This window comes from Pristiophorus japonicus, chromosome 5 (genome assembly GCF_044704955.1).
Source record: "Pristiophorus japonicus isolate sPriJap1 chromosome 5, sPriJap1.hap1, whole genome shotgun sequence".
Classification (NCBI taxonomy): Eukaryota; Metazoa; Chordata; class Chondrichthyes; family Pristiophoridae; genus Pristiophorus; species Pristiophorus japonicus.
Window position 1 is genome coordinate 21,331,778 of NC_091981.1, and position 22,997 is coordinate 21,354,774.

The 22,997-nt window shown below is 47.2% G+C and overlaps 1 protein-coding gene across 1 annotated transcript in view; it reads left to right on the plus strand.

The window, feature by feature from the left end:
• The first annotated feature begins 6,473 nt into the window (after positions 1-6,473).
• Positions 6,474-22,997, plus strand: part of LOC139264051 (uncharacterized) — a 33,600-nt gene continuing 17,076 nt past the window's right edge. Inside the window, exons 1-4 of the mRNA XM_070880151.1 lie at positions 6,474-6,670; positions 7,312-7,417; positions 18,962-19,046; positions 19,149-19,174. Of these exons, the coding sequence (XP_070736252.1) occupies positions 6,474-6,670; positions 7,312-7,417; positions 18,962-19,046; positions 19,149-19,174 (414 nt within the window). The remainder of the gene's footprint in view (positions 6,671-7,311; positions 7,418-18,961; positions 19,047-19,148; positions 19,175-22,997) is intronic.

A 22,997-nucleotide genomic window follows, 5' to 3' on the forward strand; every position in this document is an offset into this window, starting at 1 on the left:
ATTGGCTGTGAAACAGTTTGAGATATTGTGAAAGGCGCTATAGAAATGCAAGCTTGTTCTTTCTTTCTTAAATATTCTTCAAACTGAAATTAGGTAGGGAGAACAGAATAGTAACAATAGACCTGCCAATACAGCAGCTAGGACCATGTGGGAGAAAGTAGAACAGGTAATGAATGGCAATGCCCTAACCCACAGGCCCTCCTCCTATGCAGCTCAAGGTTTAATGACCCCACAAGATTAGAAAAGCTAAGTGTTATGGCTGTGAGCTTCTGGTAATACATATTTGTATATTTCAGACAGTAGATCGATATTTACCCAAAAGATTGCATTCACAGATTGAAGGCTCTCACCCTGTGCATTAAATGATCTGTAGTGACATCTGCGCATGGAAGCTTGTAATTATATGGACGCAGTATCCCGCAATGCACGCACGTATGTTGAAGTTTCACTATTTCTCCGGAAATTCCGTAAGGGAACTGATGTAAAATCTCAACTGATTGTCAAATTAAACAGTGTGCGACTGATAATGGTGAGACTTCTTGCCATGTAGGAATAGATTGTGCACAGTTCCTGAGAAGGACAGGTTACAGGAGAAGAAACAGCAGGAGTGGATGGCGAAGCAAATCCTGTCAATTCATTGAGCTAATGTTGTGGGGGATAGAGACGTGGAGGAGCCTGTGCCCACAGGTTTGTGCCGACTAAGTGCTAAGATCAGAAATGCTGTTTTTTTGAGGCGCATACTCTAAGGAAACCCATACTTGAGCCTAACAGGAAGGAAACAGTAAACAGCAGGAAACTTATTACATTTTTCATTCTTCATTATCTTCACAGAAGCCAAAAGCAGGAAAGATGCTGGAGAGATAAGGAATCAGTATCAGAACCTTTCACATCTAGCAATGCCAGCAGAAATGGCTCCACTCCATCATTATCCCTATCCTTAGCATTCACCAACCCAAATAGGGCGTGATACAAATTGTCCAGATGCGGAGTTGACATTGGGCGATTCACAGCTTACACGGAAGTCAGAGGATCAGTTATTGGAGGTGGAGTATGATGTATCTGAGTGGAGGCTTAGGAGATGTCATATCTTGGCTGTTTAGCATTCAGATGCTGATCTCACATGCGCTGTAGCCAAATGCCCACAGAGCACCATAACCATATGAAGGCACTCTGAAGATTTGCGGCAGATCACACGGATGAGTCCAATGCCATCCTTTGTGGCTCTCTCAGAGTGAGCTTCTCTACAATGCCACGCATTCTCATTCCACAGAAGCCTGTGGTGCTGCCTTAGGAGCCCGGTTTCCCAGGATTTCTGCTGTTCCTCTTCCTCCTTCAACAAATAAATCATAAAGGGGGAATCACCATGGAGGAAAACATTTTACAGTCTTCCCCTTCATTTTAGAAAAATTGCCCTAAGTTACAGTGTCGAGCGAAACTTCTAAATGAAGTTAGGAGCTTCCAAAATAGAGAACAAAAAAAAGAATTGACCAGACTAATTCAAAATAAAGTTATGAACCTCAGTCACAATAAAACATACCTTTAAAATTTCAGCCTCTGCCTTCCTCAGCTGTTGTTCTAAGTTACCCATTTTATAATGATACAACTTAGATTAGAGGATAATAGGGCGGGAATTACAGCATTTGGGAGTCATGATGTCATCCTGGCCTAAATCCATCATGTGCATGGCTGCACTTTAGCTAGGGTGGGCACAATTTTCACTCTCCCTCACTTCCAGCCGAATTTAAAGCGAACTTAAATGGGGGGGGGGGGGGGGGGTGAATCCAGCGTATCTGCTCTAAGTCCCAAATTCTAACCAGCCCCCTCAGATAGATCTCCCAGGTTTGCAATCGACCAAACCATTGGAATTTTGCGGTCTTCGTACTCAAGTACCTCCATGGAGCAGTACTGAGGGAGTGCTGCACTGTCAGAGGTGCCGTCTTTTGGATGAGACGTTAAACCAAGGCCCGGTCTGCTCTCTCAGGTGGACGTAAAATATCCTATGGCTGGGGCCCCAGCTGTTTACATTGTACATTAATGATTTGGACGAGGGGATTAAATGTAGTATCTCCAAATTTGCGGATGACACTAAGTTGGGCGGCAGTGTGAGCTGCGAAGAGGATGCTATGAGGCTGCAGAGTGACTTGGATAGGTTAGGTGAGTGGGCAAATGCATGGCAGATGAAGTATAATGTGGATAAATGTGAGGTTATCCACTTTGGTGGTAAAAACAGAGAGACAGACTATTATCTGAATGGTGACAGATTAGGAAAAGGGGAGGTGCAATGAGACCTGGGTGTCATGGTACATCAGTCATTGAAGGTTGGCATGCAGGTACAGCAGGCGGTTAAGAAAGCAAATGGCATGTTGGCCTTCATAGCGAGGGGATTTGAGTACAGGGGCAGGGAGGTGTTGCTACAGTTGTACAGGGCCTTGGTGAGGCCACACCTGGAGTATTGTGTACAGTTTTGGTCTCCTAACTTGAGGAAGGACATTCTTGCTATTGAGGGAGTGCAGCGAAGGTTCACCAGACTGATTCCTGGGATGGCGGGACTGACATATCAACTGGGCTTGTATTCACTGGAGTTCAGAAGATTGAGAGGGGATCTCATAGAAACGTTTAAAATTCTGACAGGTTTAGACAGGTTAGATGCAGGAAGAATGTTCCCAATGTTGGGGAAGTCCAGAACCAGGGGTCACAGTCTAAGGATAAGGGGTAAGCCATTTAGGACCGAGATGAGGAGAAACATCTTCACCCAGAGAGTGGTGAACCTGTGGAATTCTCTACCACAGAAAGTTGTTGAGGCCAATTCACTAAATATATTCAAAAAGGAGTTAGGTGTAGTCCTTACTACTAGGGGGATCAAGGGGTATGGTGAGAAAGCAGTAATGGGGTACTGAGGTTGCATGTTCAGCCATGAACTCATTGAATGGCGGTGCAGGCTCGAAGGGCCGAATGGCCTCCTCCTGCACCAATTTTCTATGTTTCTGTTATTTCGAAGAAGAGCAAGTGAGTCATCCCCGGTGTCCTGACCAATATTTATCCCTCAATCAACATAACAAAAGCAGATTATCTGGTCATTATCACATTGCTGTTTGTGGGAGCTTGCTTGTGTGCAAATTGACTGCCACGTTTCCTACATTACAACAGTAACTACACTCCAAAAGTACTTCATCAGCTGCAAAGCGCTTTGAGACGTCTGTTGGTCGTGAAATCTCCACTTCCTCACTAGCCTCTGGGATCAAGGACTACTGGCTACTGGTCAATTCTCCGCTCCTTCAATGGTGACTGAATCATCTCCTACTCCTCCAGTCATATCTGGATCAACTTCCACTTCTCTTCCAGCTTTTGAATGCGGTTTCACTCCTTTGCTGGCTTCCAGATTGGTCATTATTACTGCAGGGCCCAAGTTATACCATTGCTTTTCCTGCTTGTCCCTGAATCAGATTCATTCCACTGCTGCCAGGTGGCTTAACCGCCTCAAATTAGGCCCTATGATAGTGGACTGTTACCTCCTCTCATATCAGTACCTATTCTAACACACAGCTCTACCTCTCCACCACCTTTCTCAACCCCATGATTACATCCATGACGTAAAGGCTGGCTACCTGACAGCAAGTCATGGGTGAGTCATAATGTCTTCAAACTGAACATTGGAAAGACTGATTCAATCATTTTCGGCTCCCACTGTAAGTTCTGCTCCCTTGACACGAAATCCAACCCCTCCCCAGCCACTCACTCAGGCTGAATTAGTGTGCAACCTTGGTGCCCTGTTCAATTTACAGCTGAACGTCAAACCTTACATCCGATCTGTTATGTATGCAACACCTTGTAACCAGCATTCTCCTGCCACCAGAGGGCGCATCTGTTGGAGTCCCAAAGGATCCCAGCATCCCTTGGGAGCACTTTATATAAGCAGGCCTCCCATGCTGTACCAGCACTCTGGAGTCAGAATAAAGAGACTAAGGTCACACTTACTCAGTCACATTGCCTTATTTGAGACATAACACGATCCATCACCAATATTAACTATTTTCACGTGGCAACATTTACTGCTTCTGTCCTACCTCAGCTGCTTGACTGCTGAAATCCTATCCATGCTTTTGTTACTTCTAAACTCAATGACTTCGATGCCATCCTTGCAAGCTTCACCCTCCATAGACACCAACTTGTCCAAAATGTATCCATCTTTTCCCTGTCCCGCTCACCCATCGTTCCCATCTACATTGATCTACCCTAGCTTCCTGTAACCTATAAGAACTTAAGAACATAAGAATTAGGAGCAGGAGAAGGCCATACGGGCCCTCGAGTCTGCTCCGTCATTCAATAAGATCATGGCTGATCATCGACCTCAACTCCACTCCCGCCCGCTCTCCATAATTCCCCGAGACTCCAAAAATCTATCTATCTCAGCCTTGAATATACTTAGAGACTCAGCATCCCCAGCTCTCTGGGGCAGAGAATTCTAAAGCTTCACAACCCTCTGAGTGAAGAAATTCCTCCTCATCTCTGTCATAAATGGCCAACCCCTTACCCTGAGGCTGTGCCCCCTGATGTCATCCTGGCCTAAATCCATTGTGCATAGCTGCACTTTAGCTAGGGTGGGTACAATTTTCACCCTCCCTCACTTCCAGCCGAATTTAGGGTGGAACTTAAATGGGGTTTAAATCAGCGTATCCACTCTAAGTCCCAAATTCTAACCCCCCCCCCTCCCCCCGCCAGATAGATGACCTAGGTTTGCAGTCCACCAAACCATTGGAATTTTGGGGCCATCGTACTCAAGTCCCTCCATGGTGCAGTGCTGAGGGAGTGCTGCACTGTCAGAGGTGCCGTCTTTCGGATGAGATGTTAAACCAGAGCCTCGTCTGCTCTCTCAGGTGGACGTAAAAGATCCTATGGCATTATTTTGAAGAAGAGCAGGAGAGTTATCACTGATGCCCTCGATAATATTTATCCCTCAATCAACAGAACAAAAGCAGATTATCTGGTCATTATCACATTGCTGTTTGTGGCAGCTTGCTTGTGCGCAAATTGGCTGCCGTGTTTCCCACATTACAACAGTGACCACACTTCAAAGGTACTTCATTAGCTGCAAAGCACTTTGAGATGTCTGGTGGTTGTGAAAGGCGCTAAATAAATGCAAGTCTTTGTTTCATTTCTTATCCTGCCCCATCTCTTCAACCTTCAGTCCTCTTGATTCTGACCTTTAGAATGCCTCCCCAAGTCCACCCCCCCTCCCCCACACTCCCCACCATCATTGGTATAATTTCAGCCACCTCTGCCCTATTCTCTACATCCCTCCACCTCTCCATTTTTCTCTCTTTCACAACCTTGACCAAGATTTTGGTCTCCCTCCTTAATCTTTCCTCCCCACTCCCCCCCATAGTTTGGTGTCTGCTTCCCCAATCTACTTGTGAAGTGCCTCGGGTGGCAGTTTTACGTTAAAGACATTATATAAAGGATAAATTGTTGTACTGGAGAGCGGGCCCCACCTGTGGAAGTGTACGCAAGCATGAGTCAATGCCTCCAAGAGGAGGGCAGAGGTGGCGGATTAATATTTTACAATAGATGAGGTTGCCATGCGATTGGCATTACCTGCTTATGCTGTTGGCGGGACCTAGAGACCACACGCTCGGCCCACTGCTGTACAGGAACACAACAAGCTCCACGTGGCTGGGTCTGCTCTTGGGCCTGGCCAAGGTGACCAACCACAGGTCAAGGTTGGACGTGGCCCCTCGGGGGAGGGGTGGGGCAGGGTGGAGTGGACAATCTGGCTGCCTGTCTCTCTTCCACAGCTGGACGTGGCCCTGGAGAAGGAGCAATTTGCCAATACACTTGAGACCTTCCGCGACCGGTGAGCACCACAGGGACTGGACGGGTGATAATATTACTATTTAAATCATCGAACAATAGAAAATTACAGCACAGAAAGAGGCCAGTCGGCCCATCGTGTCTGTGCCGGCCAAAAAATAGCTATCCAGCCTAATCCCACATCACAGCTCTCGGTCCATAGCCCTGTAGGGTTACGGCACTTGAAGTGAACTTTTTAAATGCAGCGAGGGTGCCTGTCTCTACCACCCTTTCAGGGAGTGAGTTCCAGACACCCACCACCCCTCTGGGTGAAAAAAGTTCTCCTCAAATCCTCTCTAATCCAGTTACTTTAAATCTATGTCCCCCTGATTATTGAGCTCTCTGCTGAGAGAAATAGCTTTTCTTTTGTAAATTTTCTATGCTCTTTTGAAGCATTTATTTATTTTAGTTAAGGTTTCTTTGATGACACTGGGGGCCAACCCAGTGAATGGAAGAAGAGGCAGACATTGGAATGCAGGAGGTTTGGACTGGAGAGTCTCCTGGCTGGCTTTTCGTGCGATTGGTTGAGGGTGGCGCTGAGTCGTGCGTCACTATGGTAACGAATTGTTACCCGGCTCGCTGACAACCAGCACTCGGCGGGGAGGCTGGCCAAGTGGAACCAGTCTATGGGGACAGAATGCGAAGCCCGGCTCCGCGTCCCGCCCGTCCAGCTGCTGCTGCATGAGCCGGCCTCCGGCAGCACGGCAGTCCCCGGCATGGGCAGCGACTGGAAAAGGGCGTGTGGCAACCTGACCATCAACTACAACAAGCACTGGCCCGCCTCGCCCAGCCAGGATAAGCAGCAAGAACACAGGCACCCAGCGTAAGAGGACACGTGTACACACACATCTCAATAAAGGGAGGCCCAACTGTTGGGGGTTTGTTTTGGGGGGTGGGGGCATCTCTTAATGGCAATGCTTCTTAAATGTATGTCCACCTGTATGTATGTTCATCAACATAGGCAGCCCCTCGGAATCGAGGAAGACTTGCTTCCACTCTAAAAGTGAGTTCTTGAGTGGCTGTACGGTCCAACATGGGAATTACAGTCTCTGCCACAGGTTGAAGGAAAGGGTGGGTGGGGAGTCTGGTTTGCCACACGCTCCTTCTGCTGCCTGCGCTTGCTTTCCGCATGCTCTCGGCGACGAGACTCGAGATGCTCAGCGCCCTCCCCCGATGCTCTTCCTCCATTTAGGACAGCCTTGGGCCAGGGATTCCCAGGTGCCGGTGGGGATGTTGCACTTTGTCAAGGAGGCTTTGAGGGTGTCCTTGAAACCTTTCCTCTGCCCACCTGGGGCTCGCTTGCCGTGTAGGGGTTCCGAGTAGAGCGCTTGCTCAGGGAGTCTTGTGTCGGGCGTGCGAACAGTGTGGCCCGCCCAACCGAGCTGGTCGAGCGTGGTCAGTGCTTCGATGCTGGGGATGTTGGCCTGAGCGAGTACCTGATGATTATGTGTTGCTGTCTTGCAGAGGTGAAAAGAAAGGTTACTTCTCCACCATTGATGATGTGTGGAAAACACCAACTATCCGAAATAACTATGGACTGAACCATCTGTACTCAAACCCGTTTCAACAGGTGAGCTCTGTGGTTCAGGTGTGTGCTGGCCACCCTCAGGTCAGTTGGTTGCCGGTGATGCCCGTGGTTTATGCTGGCAGGCTCGCTATTGAGTTGGAAACACTCAGCCGGTCAGGCAGCTTCTGTGGAGAGAGAAACAGAGTTAGCGTTTCAGGTCGGCGACCTTTCGTCAGAACTGGGACACTGAGAGGTGTCAACGGGTTTTAAGCAAGTGCGGAGGGAGGGAAAAGGGGGAGGGGAGGAAGGAACGAAAGGGGAAGGTCTGTGATAAGGTAGAAGGCAGGAGAGATTAAATGACAAAAAGAGATAATGGCGCAAGGCAAAATGGGGTTGTAATGGGATAAGTAAAGAAACACAAGATGGATCTAGAGGAGGTGTAAATGGGAATAGCAGTGTTATGTATGTAAACATTGTAACTGTGTAAGACTTGCAACTAGAGGGTGCAACTGTTGGAGGCCCAAGGGTCACCTGCACACCTCGTGCAAGGGAATATAAAAGGTTGTCTGCCATGCTGCTTAGGCACTCTGGAGTTGTATTAAAGTGACTAAGGTCACATCAGTTTTAGCTCATAGTACTCAGTCTTGTGGAGTTCTTCCATACTTAACAATTGGCGACGAGTAACAGATTACGAACTTTCACACGGTCATGGCTGCCATTGGTATTTTAGAGAGATTTGTAGAGGGTGATGATTGGGACGCCTTCGTTGAGCGTCTCGACCAGTACTTCATGGCTAACGAGCTGGATGGGGACGATACAGCGATCAAGCGCAGGGCGATTCTCCTCACTGTGTGTGGGTCCACAATATACGGCCTCATCAAGAATCTGCTAGCACCGGGGAAACCAATGGAGAAGACAAATACAGAGTTGTGTACGCTGGTTCAGGAACACCTCAAGCCGAAGGAGAGCGTCTTAATGGCCAGGTATCGCTTTTACACGCACCACCGCTCCGAGGGCCAGGACGCGGCAAGTTATGTCGCCGACCTGAATCGCCTTGCGGGAACTTGCGAATTTGCTGGATTTTGGGGGGAAATGCTGCGGGACTTTTTTGTGCCTGGCATCGGCCACGAGGTCGTTCTTCGCAAGCTGCTGTTCGCCGAATCCCTAGACCTGAGCAAGGCCATCATGATAGCCCAGGCACTCATATCCACGAGCGATAATACCAGACAGATAACTTCCCAGCATCGAAGCTCACCGGCAAGTACTGAGCATAAAATAACTTCGCTAGCAGGCAGAACTGCAGATGGCAGGGCCTAAACATCTGCAGCTGCAAGACCTAGGATGACTCAGAGTCCGCCATCGGGCGTGAATGCAAATCCATTAGCACCATGTTGGCGCTGCGGGGGTAATCATCGAGCCCATCAATGTCGATTCAAGCACTACGTGTGCAAAGGCTGCGAAACAATGGGGCACCTCCAGCAAATGTGCAAGAATGCTGCGACTCACCACGTGGCAGAGTCGGCAGAGGATGATCGATCCGGTGCGGATCACGCAGAACAAACAAGAGAGGCAGCTCAACCAGAGGAAGAAGTGTATGGGGTACTCACCTTCACCACCAAGAGCCCTCCTATTATGCTGAAAGTCAAATTGAACGGTATTCCGGTATCAATGGAGTTGGACACGGAGACAAGTCAGTCAATTATGAGCCAGAAGGCTTTTGAGAAACTGTGGGGCAACAAGGCACAAAGACCCAAACTGAGCCCGATTCAGACAAAGCTGCACACCTACACCAAAGAGCTCATACCAGTCATTGGCAGTGCGGCAGTTAAGGTAGTACGATGGAGCTGTGCATGATTTATCACTGTGGATTGTACCAGGCGATGGCCCAACGCCATTCGGCAGAAGCTGGCTGGGAAAGATTCGATGGAACTGGGACGACATCAAAGCACTATCTTCAGTGGATGACACCTCGTGCGCCCAAGTGCTGAGCATGTTTCCGTCGCTATTTGAACCAGGCATCGGCAACTTCGCAGGCGCCAAGGTGCAGATCGATCTAGTCCCCGATGCGAGGCCCGTTCATCACAAGGCTCGAGCGGTTCCATAAATTATGAGGGAGAAAGTTGAGATCGAACAGGACGGACTTCAACGAGAGGGAATCATATCGCCAGTCGAGTTCAACGTGTGGGCCAGTCCAATTGTTCCAGTGTTGAAAAGCAATGGCACGGTCAGAATCTTTGGCGACTACAAGGATCAACAGAGTCTTTACAGGACCAGTACCCGCTACCCAAGGCGGATGACCTGTTCGCAACGTTAGCAGGGGGCAAGTTGTTCACCAAGTTGGACCTAACCTCCGCCTGCATGACACAGGAGCTGGCTGAATCGTCGAAAAGATTGACGAGCATCAACACGTCAAAGGACTGTTTATATCCCACAGGTGCCCTTTTGGGATTCGCTCGGCAGCTGCCATCTTCCAGAGGAACATGGAGAGTCTGCTGAAATCGGTTCCGCACACCATTGTGTTTCAAGACGACATCCTGATCACCGGTCGTGACACCACCGAACACCTGCACAACCTGGAAGAGGTTCTAAGTCGACTGGACAGAGTGGGACTCGGGCTGAAACACTCCAAGTGTGTTTTCCTGACACCAGAGGTTGAATATTTGGGGAGAAAGATTGCGGCAGATGGCATCAGACCCACGGATTCAAAGACACAGGCCATCAAGAATGTACCCAGACCACAGAATATAATGGAGCTGCGTTCGTTCCTGGGACTCCAACTATTTTGGTAACTTTCTACCCGAGTTAAGCAATTTGCAGGAACTGTTGCACATGTTGCTACGTAAGGGTGACGACTGGGTTTGGGGTAAATCTCAAGAGACAGCCTTTGAGAAGGCCAGAAACCTACTTTGTTCTAATAAGTTACTTGTACTGTATGACCCGTGTAAATGATTAATGCTAGCTTGTGATGCATCTTCGTACGGGGTCGGCTGTGTGTTACAGCAAACCAATGTATCGGGCAAACTTCAACCGGTTACATATGCGTCTAGAAGTCTGTCTAAGGCTGAAAGAGCATACAGTATGGTCGAGAAAGAGGCATTAGCATGTGTATATGGGGTTAAGAAAATGCACCAACACCTATTTGGACTTCGGTTTGAGCTTGAAACCGAACACAAACCGCTCATTTCGCTGTTTTCAGAAAGCAAAGGTATAAAAACACCAATGTTTCATCCTGCACCCAAAAATGGACATTAACATTATCCGCCTATCACTAACATTGTCCGCTTATGACTATGTTATCCACCACAGACCAGACACAGAGAACTGTGCTGATGCCCTCAGTCGGCTACCAATGCCCACTACCGGGGTGGAAATGGCGCAAGCCCGCAGACTTGCTTCTGGTCATTGATGCTTTTGAGAGCGAGGGGTCACCCGTCACTGCTCACCAGATCAGGACCTGGACCAGCCAGGATCCTGTGCTATCACTTGTAAAAAGTTGCATCCCCAATGGGAGCTGGTCAACCGTTCCCAGGGAAATGCAAGATGAAATTAAGCCGTTTCACCGATTCAAAGCTGAAATGTCCATCCAGTTGAATTGTCTCTTATGGGGTAATCGCATGGTTTTGCCAAAAAAAGGCAGGGAAACGTTTATGCGCGACCGACACAATACCCACCCAGGCATAGACATGATGAAGGCTATAGCCAGGTCGCATGTTTGGTGGCCCGGCATTGAATTAGTCATGCGTACACCAGTGCAACACGTGCTCACAACTGAGCAATGCACCAAGGGAGGCTCCATTGAGTCTGTGGTCATTATCCTCCAAACCGTGGTCCAGGATCCACATAAATTTTGCTGGCCCCTTTCTCGGAAAGATGTTTTTAGTTGTAGTGGACGCTTACTCTAAATGGATTGAATGCGTAATCAAATCATCCAACACATCCACTGCCATCATTGAAAGCCTCCGGGTTATGTTCACCACCCATGGCTTGCCCGACGTCCTTGTCAGTGACAATGGACCATGTTTCACCAGCTCAGAATTCAACGAGTTTATTACCCGCAATGGCATCAAGCATGTCAGGTCTGCCCCGTTTAAGCCCGCATCCAACGGTCAATCGGAACCGGCAGTCCAAACTATCATGCAGAGCTTATCTCGGGTTCTGCTCAGCTACCAGCCACGACCCCACTCGCTCACTGGGGTTCCCCCTGCAGAATCGTTAATGAAGAGTGCATTCAAAACCAGGCTCTCTTTAGTCTACCCGGATCTAAATGATCATATGGAAACCTGGCGTCACCGGCAAAACATGTACCACAATCGTGCGGCTGTATCGCGTGACATTGATGTTAATAACCCTGCATTTGTCCTGAATTACGGTCATGGTCCTAAATGGGTTGCTGGCACTGTCTTGGCCAAGGAGGGGAATAGTGTGTTTTTAGTCAAACTACTGAATGGACAAATGGATCAAGACCAAACTGCGGTTCACTGACAACCAGGAACAACTTGAAGAGGACATCACCATCATCGATCCACCAACACACACCCAACCAGCAATCAACCTCGCTGTCAATCAAAAGGATGAACCCACCATTCCCAACAGTCCTGTTAGACAAGCCGCACCGCAGTGCAGCAATGGTCCGACCAACTCACCCATGCCAGAGTTTGAACTCAGACAATCAACCAGGGAGTGTGGGGCTTTGGATCATCTCAACTTGTAAATAATTTGTATCAAAGACTTTAGGGGGGAGTGATGTTATGTATATAAACATTGTAACTGTGTAAGACTTGCCATCAGAGGGCGCAACTGTTGGAGGTCCAAGGGTCACCTGCACACCTCGTGCAAGGGAGTATAAAAGGTTGTCTGCCATGCTGCTTAGGCACTCTGGAGTTGTATTAAAGAGACTAAGGTCACATCATTTTTAGCTCACAGTACTCAGTCTTGTAGCGGTCTTCCACACTTAACAAGCAGAACCGTTACCAACAGCTGTCGTCTGAAAAAAATGGGAAAAGAGGTCAATGTTCCCGTTAAATTGTTTTTTGGGTGCTTGGCCCCTTTAAGGGGCATTGCGACCCATTCAAAATACCATGCATTCGGCCAGTCCAGATCCAGAGAGCTGAGCAGCCATGCAGCTTAAAGGGAACGTTGGAAAATGTTATGATCTGAAATTGTTGAACTCAGTGTTGAGTCCAGAAGGCTGTAAAGTGCTTAAACAAAAGGTGAGGTGCTGTTTCTCGAGCTTGCGTTGAGCTTCATTGGAACGGTGTAGGAGACCGAGGACTGAGAAGTCAGTGTGGGAGTGGAGTGGATAATTAAAGTGACAGGCGACCGGAAGTGCGGGGTCACACTTGTGGACTGAACGGAGGTGTTCCACAAAGCGGTCACCCAATCTGCATTTGGTCTCCCCAGTGTAAAGGAGACCACATCATGAGCAGCGAATACAGTATACTAAATTGAAAGAAGTACAAGTAAGTCGCTGTTTCATCTGGAAGGGCGTGTTTGGGGCCCTGGACGGTGGGAAGGGAGGAGGAAAAAGAGCAGGTGTTGCATCTCCTGCACTTGCACAGGAAGGTGCCGTGGGAAGTTATTGAATGATTGCAGCGACTTTTGGAAGTTGCTTCACTTGTGTGCAAACATGGCGGTATAATTGGACAAGCAGATTTTCTAAGTATTACAGGCAGGAATATTGACCATATTGATATTCTATAGAATTTGCAGCACAGAAGCAAGCCTTTTGGCCCAACAGGTCTATGCCGGTGTTTATACTCCACACAAGCCTCCACCCACCATCTAACACTATCAGCATATACTTCTCTTCCTTTCTCCCTCATGTACTCATCTAGTTTCCCCTTAAATGTATCGGCGCTATTCGCCTCAACCACTCCCTGTGGTAGCAAGTTCCACATTCTCGCCTCTCTGAGTAAAGAAGTTTCTTCTGAATTCCTTATTGGATTTATTAATGACATATTTAAGGCATCTAGTTTTGGACTCCCCCATACGTGGACACACCTTCTCTACGTCTACCCTATTGAATCCCTTCATATTTTTAAAGACCTCTATCAGGTTACCTCTCAGGCAATGTTCCCTTTAAGCTGTGTGGCCATTCAGCTCTTAGCAGATTCCACGCAGCCGGCAGATCAGCTTTTAAATAGGAAAAAATGCGCATGCGCAGTATTTTGAATGGGCCTTAAAGGGGCCATGCACCCAAAACAAAATTACAGGGAACATTGCTCTCAGTCCTCTCTTGTTGAGAGAAAAAAGCCCCAGCCTGTTCACTCTTTCCTGATAGTTGTACCCTCTCAGTTCTGATATCATCCTTGTAAATCTTTTTTTGCATTTTCACCAGTGCTTCTATATCCATGTTGCAATATGGAGACCAGAACTGTGCACAGTAAGTGTGGTCTAACCAAGGTTCTATATAAGCTTAACATAACTTCTCTACTTTTGAATTCTATTCCTCTAGAAATGAACCCCAGATAATGAGATGTTTTTTTTATTATTGACGGTTACTCTCTTCATACTTATTAAATCTTTACACAAACGTATTTATTTTTAGAATTAGATTATATGGGTACGGTAGCATAGTGGTTATGTTACTGGACTAGTAATCCAGAGACATGAGTACAAATCCCACCACGGCAGCTGGGGAATTGAAATTCTGTTAACTAAATAAATCTGTAATTAAAAAATCTAGTATCAGTAATGTTGACCGGATTGTAATTAAAAACCCATCTGGAGTGACAGCCTAGATTTATGTGCTAAAGTCCTTGGAATGGGACTTGAACCCACAACCTATTGACTCAAAGGCGAGTGTGCAACCCACTGAGCCACAGCTGACACTGGCTTTCACAGCTGCATTCATAATGTAGCAGAACGCAGTGAATGAATATTAAAAGTATTTTTACTTGTTGATCTAGCATTGTGGAAGGATGTGATGCACAGCAGTTGTATTGTGGGAATGTGTTCATTGCCAAGGTAGGGTTGGCTGAGGTGCACATTATGGAAAAAGTGGAGTAATTATAGAGGAGAACTGGAAAGGAGAGACTGAGAGCATTAACTAGACAAAGCCTTTTTAGAGTGAAGAACTGCCGTCTCTAGTTTATAGTTGGCATTTAAAACTTTTAAAATTGCTGCAGTAATCAGGAATACACACAGAATTGTGGCATCAATTTTTTAACAACGTGCCAGAAATATTTCAGATAAAATCCACAGCGAATAAACGTTTGGTTTTCAGTCCACATTCTTGGTACAACTGCTGGAATACGGAGAAGGTACAGAACTACTGCCCACATTTACTTTGGCCTTGATGGGAAGCTCACTGTGGGAGCCAATCCTCTAAAGTAAACAGACTATGCCAGTGCTGCTGGAAGCGCCAAGATTCGCTTTGAGAGGGAATTCTGCCTGGTGTACAATTTCTGGGTGTCGTCGTTGGCAAATATAAACAGTGACTGCTGCTCTCACATAGATATCATCTGCCATTCTGGTCTGCAAGTCAGCTTGCCCATAAAGGCCACTGTTATATATGTAAACTTGTATTTACTCTGTACAGCCACCAGAGGGTTCATCCCCTGGAGTCCCAAGGGATCCCATAATCCCTTGGGAGCACAGGTATTTAAGGAAGCTTCACAGGTTGGAGAGGCACTCTGGAGACCTACAATAAAAGACTACGGCCACACTTTACTTTGAGCTCACAGTGTTCAGTCAGACTCTTTCTCCATACACAACAGACACCATTGCACATTCCTGTAAGGACCTTCTCCTGGCAAAGTCACAATTGTAACGGTTGTAAATCATAAATATGCAGTGGTTTTAAAGTCATGCTTGTGATATCAGAGCAACTGTGCATGCATGAATCTCTACATGTGCAGTTATGCATTGTTCCTGAACCTGAATTACGAATGGGGTAGAAGAGGCAGTGAAGGAAATTGGTTTATATTACAGAATCATTTCCAATGGAAGCAGTTCTATAATAGAAAATAAAGTCCAATTGAGGCAGTAGTCAATAGCTGAGTGATTTAAGTTTATCACTGGGGAAACCTTGTTGCTCTTGTTCAGCGATGTTTTATGTTCATCCAAACTAGCAAACAGAGCTCTAGTTTTCTGTCTTGTCCAAAGAACGGCACCTTCGCCAATGCAGCACTCCCTCTCTGCAATGCTTCATCTCACGCTTAACAAGCTCCCTGCTGGAGTGGAGTTAATCTACAGGACAAGTGGAAAATTGTTCAACCTCCAGTCCAGATCCAAGGTTGCTCCAACCTTTGTCATTGAATTACAATATGCAGATGACGCTTGCGTTTGAGCACACTCGGAGTCCGAACTACAAACCATCGTTGACACCTTCACTGAAGCGTACAAGAGTCTGTAAGACAAAGGTTTTCTACCAACCCGGCGTCTGGCTACACACCACTGCTCCCCAGTTATCAAGATATACGATGAGACCTTGGACAACGTGGACCACTTCCCATTCCTTGGGAGCCTACTATCAGCATCGATGACGAAGTCCAACACCACCTTCAGTGCGCCAGTGCAGCCTTTGGCCGCCTGAGGAAAAGAGTAATCGAAGACCAGGATCTCAAACCCACACCAAGCTCATGGTCTACAGAGCAGTAGTGACACCCACCCTCCTATATGCTTCAGAGACATGGACTATGTACAGTAGGCACATCAAAGCACTGGAGAAGTACCACCAATGCTGCCTCCGCAAAATCCTGCAAATTCATTGGCAGGATAGGCGCACCAACGTCAGCGTTCTCCCTTAGGCCAACATCCCCAGCATCGAGGCATTGGCCACGCTCGACCAGCTCCGGTGGGCGGGCCACATTGTCCGCATGCCCGATGCTAGACTCCCGAAACAGGCACTCTACAAGCTCCATCATGGCAAGCGAGCCCCAGGACGGCAGAGAAAATGCTTCAAGGACACCCTCAAAGCCTCCTTGAAAAAATGCAACATCCCCATCGACTCTTGGGAATCCTTGGCCCAAGACCACTCAAAGTGGAGTAGGAGCATCCGAGAAGGGACCGAACACCTTGAGTCTCTTCGCCGGGAACACGCGGAAGCCAAGTACAAACAGTGGAAGGAGCGTACAACAAATCAAGCACCAACCCACCCGTCCCTCCAACCACCGTCTGTTCCACCTGTGACAGAGACTGTCGATCCCTTATTGGACTCATTAGTCATTTTAGTGAGGAAGCAAGTCATCCTCAACTCCGGGGATCTGCCTTGGAAGAAGAAGAGACTAACTCTGTGCTGCACTGAAGTCTCAGCCTAGATTATGTTTAGGGCTTGAACCCACCATCTTCTGACTTATTTCTTCTTTCATACGGTAGTAGCAAAGCAAATCAAACGTCAATATCCAAGTCAGATATCCAGGCCAAAGCTTCCGGTGTAGCAGCGTGGATATCTTGTAGGCTGCCAATGAATTTCCTTTGAGGGCAGTGCTCAATGATTTGGTCCAGGATCTGATTAGGAGCTCCACAGTTGCATGATGGGAATGCTTTAATCTTTCTTCTACGGAGAAGGTGGCAGCATCTACCATGATCGGTTCTGAGGCGGTTAATGGTTGTCCACTGTTTGCGAGGAAGGTTTGATCCTCTATAAGGAATTCATTCCGTATGTCAAAGTTCTTCCAAGCATTTTGCCATCGTTCATCAAGGCTGAGTGGAGATCGCTGAAGGGCTTCGGCGACGGCCCAAAATGGCCGTCTAGATTTGAGACGGGTTGGTGGTAGGTTGTGCAAGTCGGCCTGGATCGGCATGTCTTTGCTGGTGTAGCGGTTGTATTTTCTGGAGGCTGCATTTTCGCGGCCTAGGTGTAGTGGTGTGATGTTTGCAAGCACGGATAGCCAAGGTGTTGGTGTCGATAAAAGCGTACCGGTGATAATTCTCATAGTAGAATTCAGCTGGACATCAACCGATTTGACCTTCTGACTGAGAGATGAGAGTGCCGTCGCTAAGCCAAGGTACAATTAAACATTGATAGTTAAATAATAAACAAAGGAGGAGCATAGATTGTTGGTTCTCTAGCCCATGATTGACTCTTTTCCACCATGGATGCTTAATCTACATCTCCATCCCTCATCAGTATGATCTCTCGGTCCTCTGCTTTTTACTCAAACAATTCTCCAGCCAGTCTCCATTGACTCTTGCCCTCCTCCACTTAGCTGAACTGGCTCTCTGACTCCACAAGGCTTGTCCCTACAAACCAAGCATTGGGGTTCATTTCTAGAGGGATAGAATTGAAAAGCAGGGAAGTTAAGTTAAACTTGTATCGAACCTTGGTTAAACAACACAGTTCTGGTCTCCATATTATAAAAAGGATATAGAGGCACTGGAGGAGGTACAAAAAAGATTCACGAGGATATTACCAGAACTGAAAGGATATACCTGTTTTATCTGCCAACTTTTTGTGACACATTTTGGGTGTCACATCCTACCTGAAAATTTATTTCAACTGATACACTCAAATTTTTTATTCATACAACAGCAACAAATCAAAACTGACCAGATAGAAAACATACAAATTTGCAGTAAATTATGAAAAATTGTATTGATTAGGAGGCAGTAATCTAATTTTGAATGATGATTATAAACCATTTGAGCTTCCTTTTATAGTCCATGACATCGCAGAGCCTCTAAAACGATTGCTGCCTGATCATCGCTCTTGGATATCTATTAATAGCCAAGAATTTGCTGTCAAAGTAACAGTGAGGCTAATGCCACTTGCCATTATTTATGGGTAAATGGCACAGCAACCTCAGGCGAAGGGCAGATGCGCGGTTAAATGACAATATCCAAATGTTGTCTGAGTTGTGACGCTCTGTCATTAGCTTCACGAAAGTGGCCCTTCGCTGTTTGTCTCACCATTGCTGTGCATTAAATGTCATGAAGTTGCTGTATCAGCGCAGTAGATATGAACTAAACTTGCCACAGAAAGTCTTAGTCAAGCCTAATTACCCGCTTAACAATGTAATAATTGTTAATTACTGCCAATCAACCTTTCTGGCACTGCAAATTAACTCTTTCAAGTGTGGAGTCTCACTCCTTCAGGTATTAATTGTTGTTGAAGATTTTAAAAATGTCAAATCAAATGTTTTTTTTAATAATGTTACTGTTCCTTTCTGTCTCTTTCTCTCTCTCTTAATCGAATCTTTCTTTCCCTCCCTTTATTTCTCTTTCTGTACCTGATTTGACATTGAATTCACCCACTTTAATTTACACTTCCTTCTCTGTCCTTGCACTGTTTATTTCACAATCCTTCAATCTGATTAGTTAAGGAGATACCCTGTTGCTTTCCCTGTTCACTCGGGTTTCGGTTGCCCTGTTTCCCTCGCTGCGAAGTTATCAGCTTGCACTCTCAGCAGTTTAGTGGGCAAAAATATTTTGAGCTATGGGGTGCAGGGGCAGGTTGCCATTAGATGCCCCGTAACAGCAAAATCTGGCCAACAATCTTCAATTTAATCTGCATACATACAGATGCATCTCTTGCACATAACCAGTACTGTGCAAAGAGCATTTTTGAGCCTTAAAATATCCTAAGATATGATCGCAATGTTGCACAAAATATACCAGAACTATTGCTTGGTATAAAATTAATTACACGCCTTTGTGTTAATCCAGATTACACCTGACTGCAGTTTAGAATTTGAGCTATCTTCTATGCACAGAAATGGTGATAAGTCAGAAACTGATTTGACAAAAAATGGTGAGTGTTTAAGTTTTGTTAAGATATGCTACAACATATAGTTCAGTTTTTAATTCTTGCAATATAAGAAAACCTGCAATAAATGTAATTTTATTCCCACAGATGTGTCAATACCAGCAAGAAACAAGGTAATTTGTTTATTATACTCTGTCTGAGAAATATTATTAAACGGGTTGGGAGACTCCTTTACTTCAGGCTGAGGATTTTACTGCAGTAGTAAATCGTGACTGTTTTTAGGGTTTATTTTCATTTGTTTTGTCCTTCAGAGAATTCTTTTAAAATGTTGATATTTATGATGGGGCAGATTTTACAGTTATTGGGTGTAAAGGATTGTCTGGGTGCAGCACAGACGGTGGAGGTGGTGGGGGAAGGTGGGGGAGGGGGGTGGAGAAATCAAACTTCTTCTTTGTCATGTATCTTACATTATTATATATAACTGTATCCTAACATGCTATACATGACTGTAATAAGATATGACCTGTAACCACCAGCATACCTTACCACCAGGGGTGCACTTGCAAGAAACAGGTATATAAGGACAGGTCTCAGGCAAGTGCAGCATTCCAGAGCTGTGAAATAAAGGTACAGGTCCAGAGTGACCTTGACTTCACGACATGCCTCGTATGAATCTGTACTGAGGGGACAGGACTTTACAGTGGCGATGAGGATGGGATTACAGAATCCACAGAATGGCGAACAACGGATCAGATGAAAAGTACAATGCTGGAGACAATTGGAAGGACTTTATAGAAAGGCTCCAGCAAAGCTTTGTAACCAAAGACTGGTTAGGAGACGACAAGGCAGACAAGAGAAGAGCCCATCTCTTGACCAGCTGTGGCTCGAAAACATACGCTTTAATGAAGGATCTGCTGGCATCCGAGAAACCAGCAAGCAAGTCGTTTGAAGAATTGAGCACACTGGTAAGAGACCACCTGAAGCCAGCGAGCAGCCTACACATGGCCAGACACAGGGTCTACAACCACAGACGCTGTGTGGGCCAGAGCATACCCGACTTCGTGGCGGAACTTCGGAGGTTGGCTAGTTTATGTGAGTTCTCCGATGAACTGAGGAGAGAAATGCTGACAGACTTTTTCATTGAAGGACTAGGCCACGCAGGCATATTCTGAAAGCTCATAGAGACCAAGAACCTGACCTTAGAGGCAGCAGCACTGGTTGCACAGACATTCTTGGCAGGGGAAGAAGAAACGAGGTTGATTTACAATGCAGGTACGACAACTAACGAAATATCGGAACAAGGGGTTCACAGCACTAAACAAGCTGCTACCCCCACACACAGACAAAACCGGGAGAACAGGCTCTCAACAGCAGGCAGTGGTGCCAGAAGCCATCAAGGGCCACAGGAACGGCCGTTCACACCTCATCAACCCACAATGCGAGCAATCAACTACAAACTGAGAGAAGCTCAAGAGAGATCAGCCAGACGCAGCTCATTCTTTGGAACAATGGAAGCAGTCTGTGCTGGAGGTGTGGGAGTGGGCACTTGTCAAAGGGATGTCGATTTCAGCAGGTGTTTGCAGGAACTGTGAATATACAGGGCATTTGGCCTGCACGTGCAAAAAAACAGCAGCTTGGCTGGTATACGAATCGGATGGGTCGGAAAGCGGACCAGAAGACAGTGGGGACAGTACCCGGGACACCGATGTACAGCGGGTCAGCACGATCAATGGCCGCTGCTCCTACAACAGCATGCCTCCCATAATGATGAGGGTCCTACTCAACGGGATACCTGTCAACATAGAGCTGGATACGGGAGCGAGTCAATCTCTCATGGGCGCTCAACAATTTGAACAACTGTGGCCGCATAAAAGAGACAGATCAAAACTCACAAGGGTCGACACCAAACTAAGGACCTATACCAAAGAAATCGTATCAGTCCTCGGCAGCGCCATGCTCTCTGTCACACACAAAGGGACAGTGAACCGACTTCCCCTGTGGATTGTCCCTGGAGACCCCCCAGCACTGCTGGGGAGAAGCTGGCTGGCAAAACTAAACTGGAAATGGGATGATGTCCATGCCATGTCATTAGAGGAACGGACCTCCTGCTCAACAGTTATAAAGCAATTTGAACATCTCTTTCAGCCAGGTGTGGGCACCTTCAAAGGGGCCAAAGTCAAAATCTACATCACACAGGATGCTAGACCGGTCCATCACAAGGCCAGAGCTGTACCCTATGTGATGAGGGAAAAGATTGAACACAAACTAGACAGGCTTCTGCGGGAAGGCATTATATCACCTGTGGAATTTAGCGACTGGGCAAGTCCCATCGTCCTAGTCATGAAGCCTGATGGATCCGTACGAATCTGTGGGGACTACAAATCTACCATAAACAGAGTCTCCCTACAGGACCAGTACCCGCTGCCCAGAGCGGAGAACTTATTTGCCACATTGGCTGGAGGTAAACTTTTCTCAAAACTAGACCTCACATCTGCGTATATGACGCAAGAATTGACCGAGGAATCCACGCTACTCACCACCATCAACACACATCGAGGCCTTTTCATGTACAATTGATGCCCATTCGGCATCAGGTCGGCAGCTGCCATATTCCAGCGCAACATGGAGAGTCTGCTCAAGTCCATCCCGGGGACGGTTGTATTTCAAGACGACATACTTATCACGGGCAGGGACACCGACTCCCATCTCTGTAATTTGGAGGAAGTACTAAAGTGGTTGGATCGGGTAGGCCTACGAGTTAAGAAATCCAAGTGCCTGTTTCTCGCACCCGAGGTTGAATTTTTGGGCAGAAGGATTGCCGCTGATGGAATCCGCCCAACAGAGTCCAAAACAGAAGCAATTCGCCTGGCACCCAGGCCCCGGAATGTCTCAGAACTGCGCGCCTTTCTCGGGCTACTCAATTACTTTGGGAACTTTATGCAGAACTTAAGCACGCTGCTGGAGCCTCTCCACGTGCTACTCAGAAAGGGGTGCGATTGGTTTTGGGGGGACGCCCAGGAACGTGCCTTCAATAAGACACGCAACCTTCTGTGTTCCAACAGTGTTTTGACTTTCTTTGATCCAGGTAAAAAGCTAGTTCTCACATGCGATGCGTCAGCGTATGGGGTCGGGTACGTTTCACAACATGTCAATAGTGCGGGTAAATTACAACCCATAGCTTATGCCTCCAGGTCACTTTCGCGGGCGGAGCGCGGGTACAGAATGGTAGAGAAGGAGGCGCTCGCGTGCGTGTACGGTGTCAAAAAGATGCACCAATACCTTTTAGGGGCCAAGTTCGCGTTAGAAACCGACCACAAGCCCCTCACGTCCCTCCTATCCGAGAGCAAGGCAATAAACGCCAACGCCTTGGCGCGAATTCAACGGTGGGCACTCATGCTGGCGTCCTACGACTATACCATAAGGCACAGACAACTGTGCCGATGCGCTCAGCAGGCTACTCCTGGCGACCACGGAAGGGTCTGACGAACAGGACTGTGAGATAGTCATGGCAATCAATGCCTTTGAGTCCACAGGTTCGCCCATGACGACTCGCCAAATCAGAGCCTGGATGGCCAGCGACCCCATGTTATCCTTAGTAAAAAGATGTGTCCTAACCGGTGACTGGGCAGAGGCTCGTGATGCCTGCCCCGAGGAATTAAAACCTTTTCACAGGTGCATGCATGAGCTATCACTACCAGCGGACTGCCTGATGTGGTAAGCCGAGTAGTCATGCCTCTGCGAGGCAGAGAGGCATGTGTCCGGGAGCTCCACCACGAGCACCCGGGGATCGTTCTCATGAAGGCCATAGCCAGATCCCACGTCGAGTGGCCTGGTATTGAAGCGGACTTGGAGCTCTGCGTCCGACGGTGCACCATTTGTGCCCAACTCAGCAATGCACCCAGGGAGGCTCCCCTGAGCCCCTGGCCTACCAAACCATGGCTGCGGGTGCACGTAGACTATGCGGGCCCATTCATGGGCAAAATGTTCCTCGTAGTT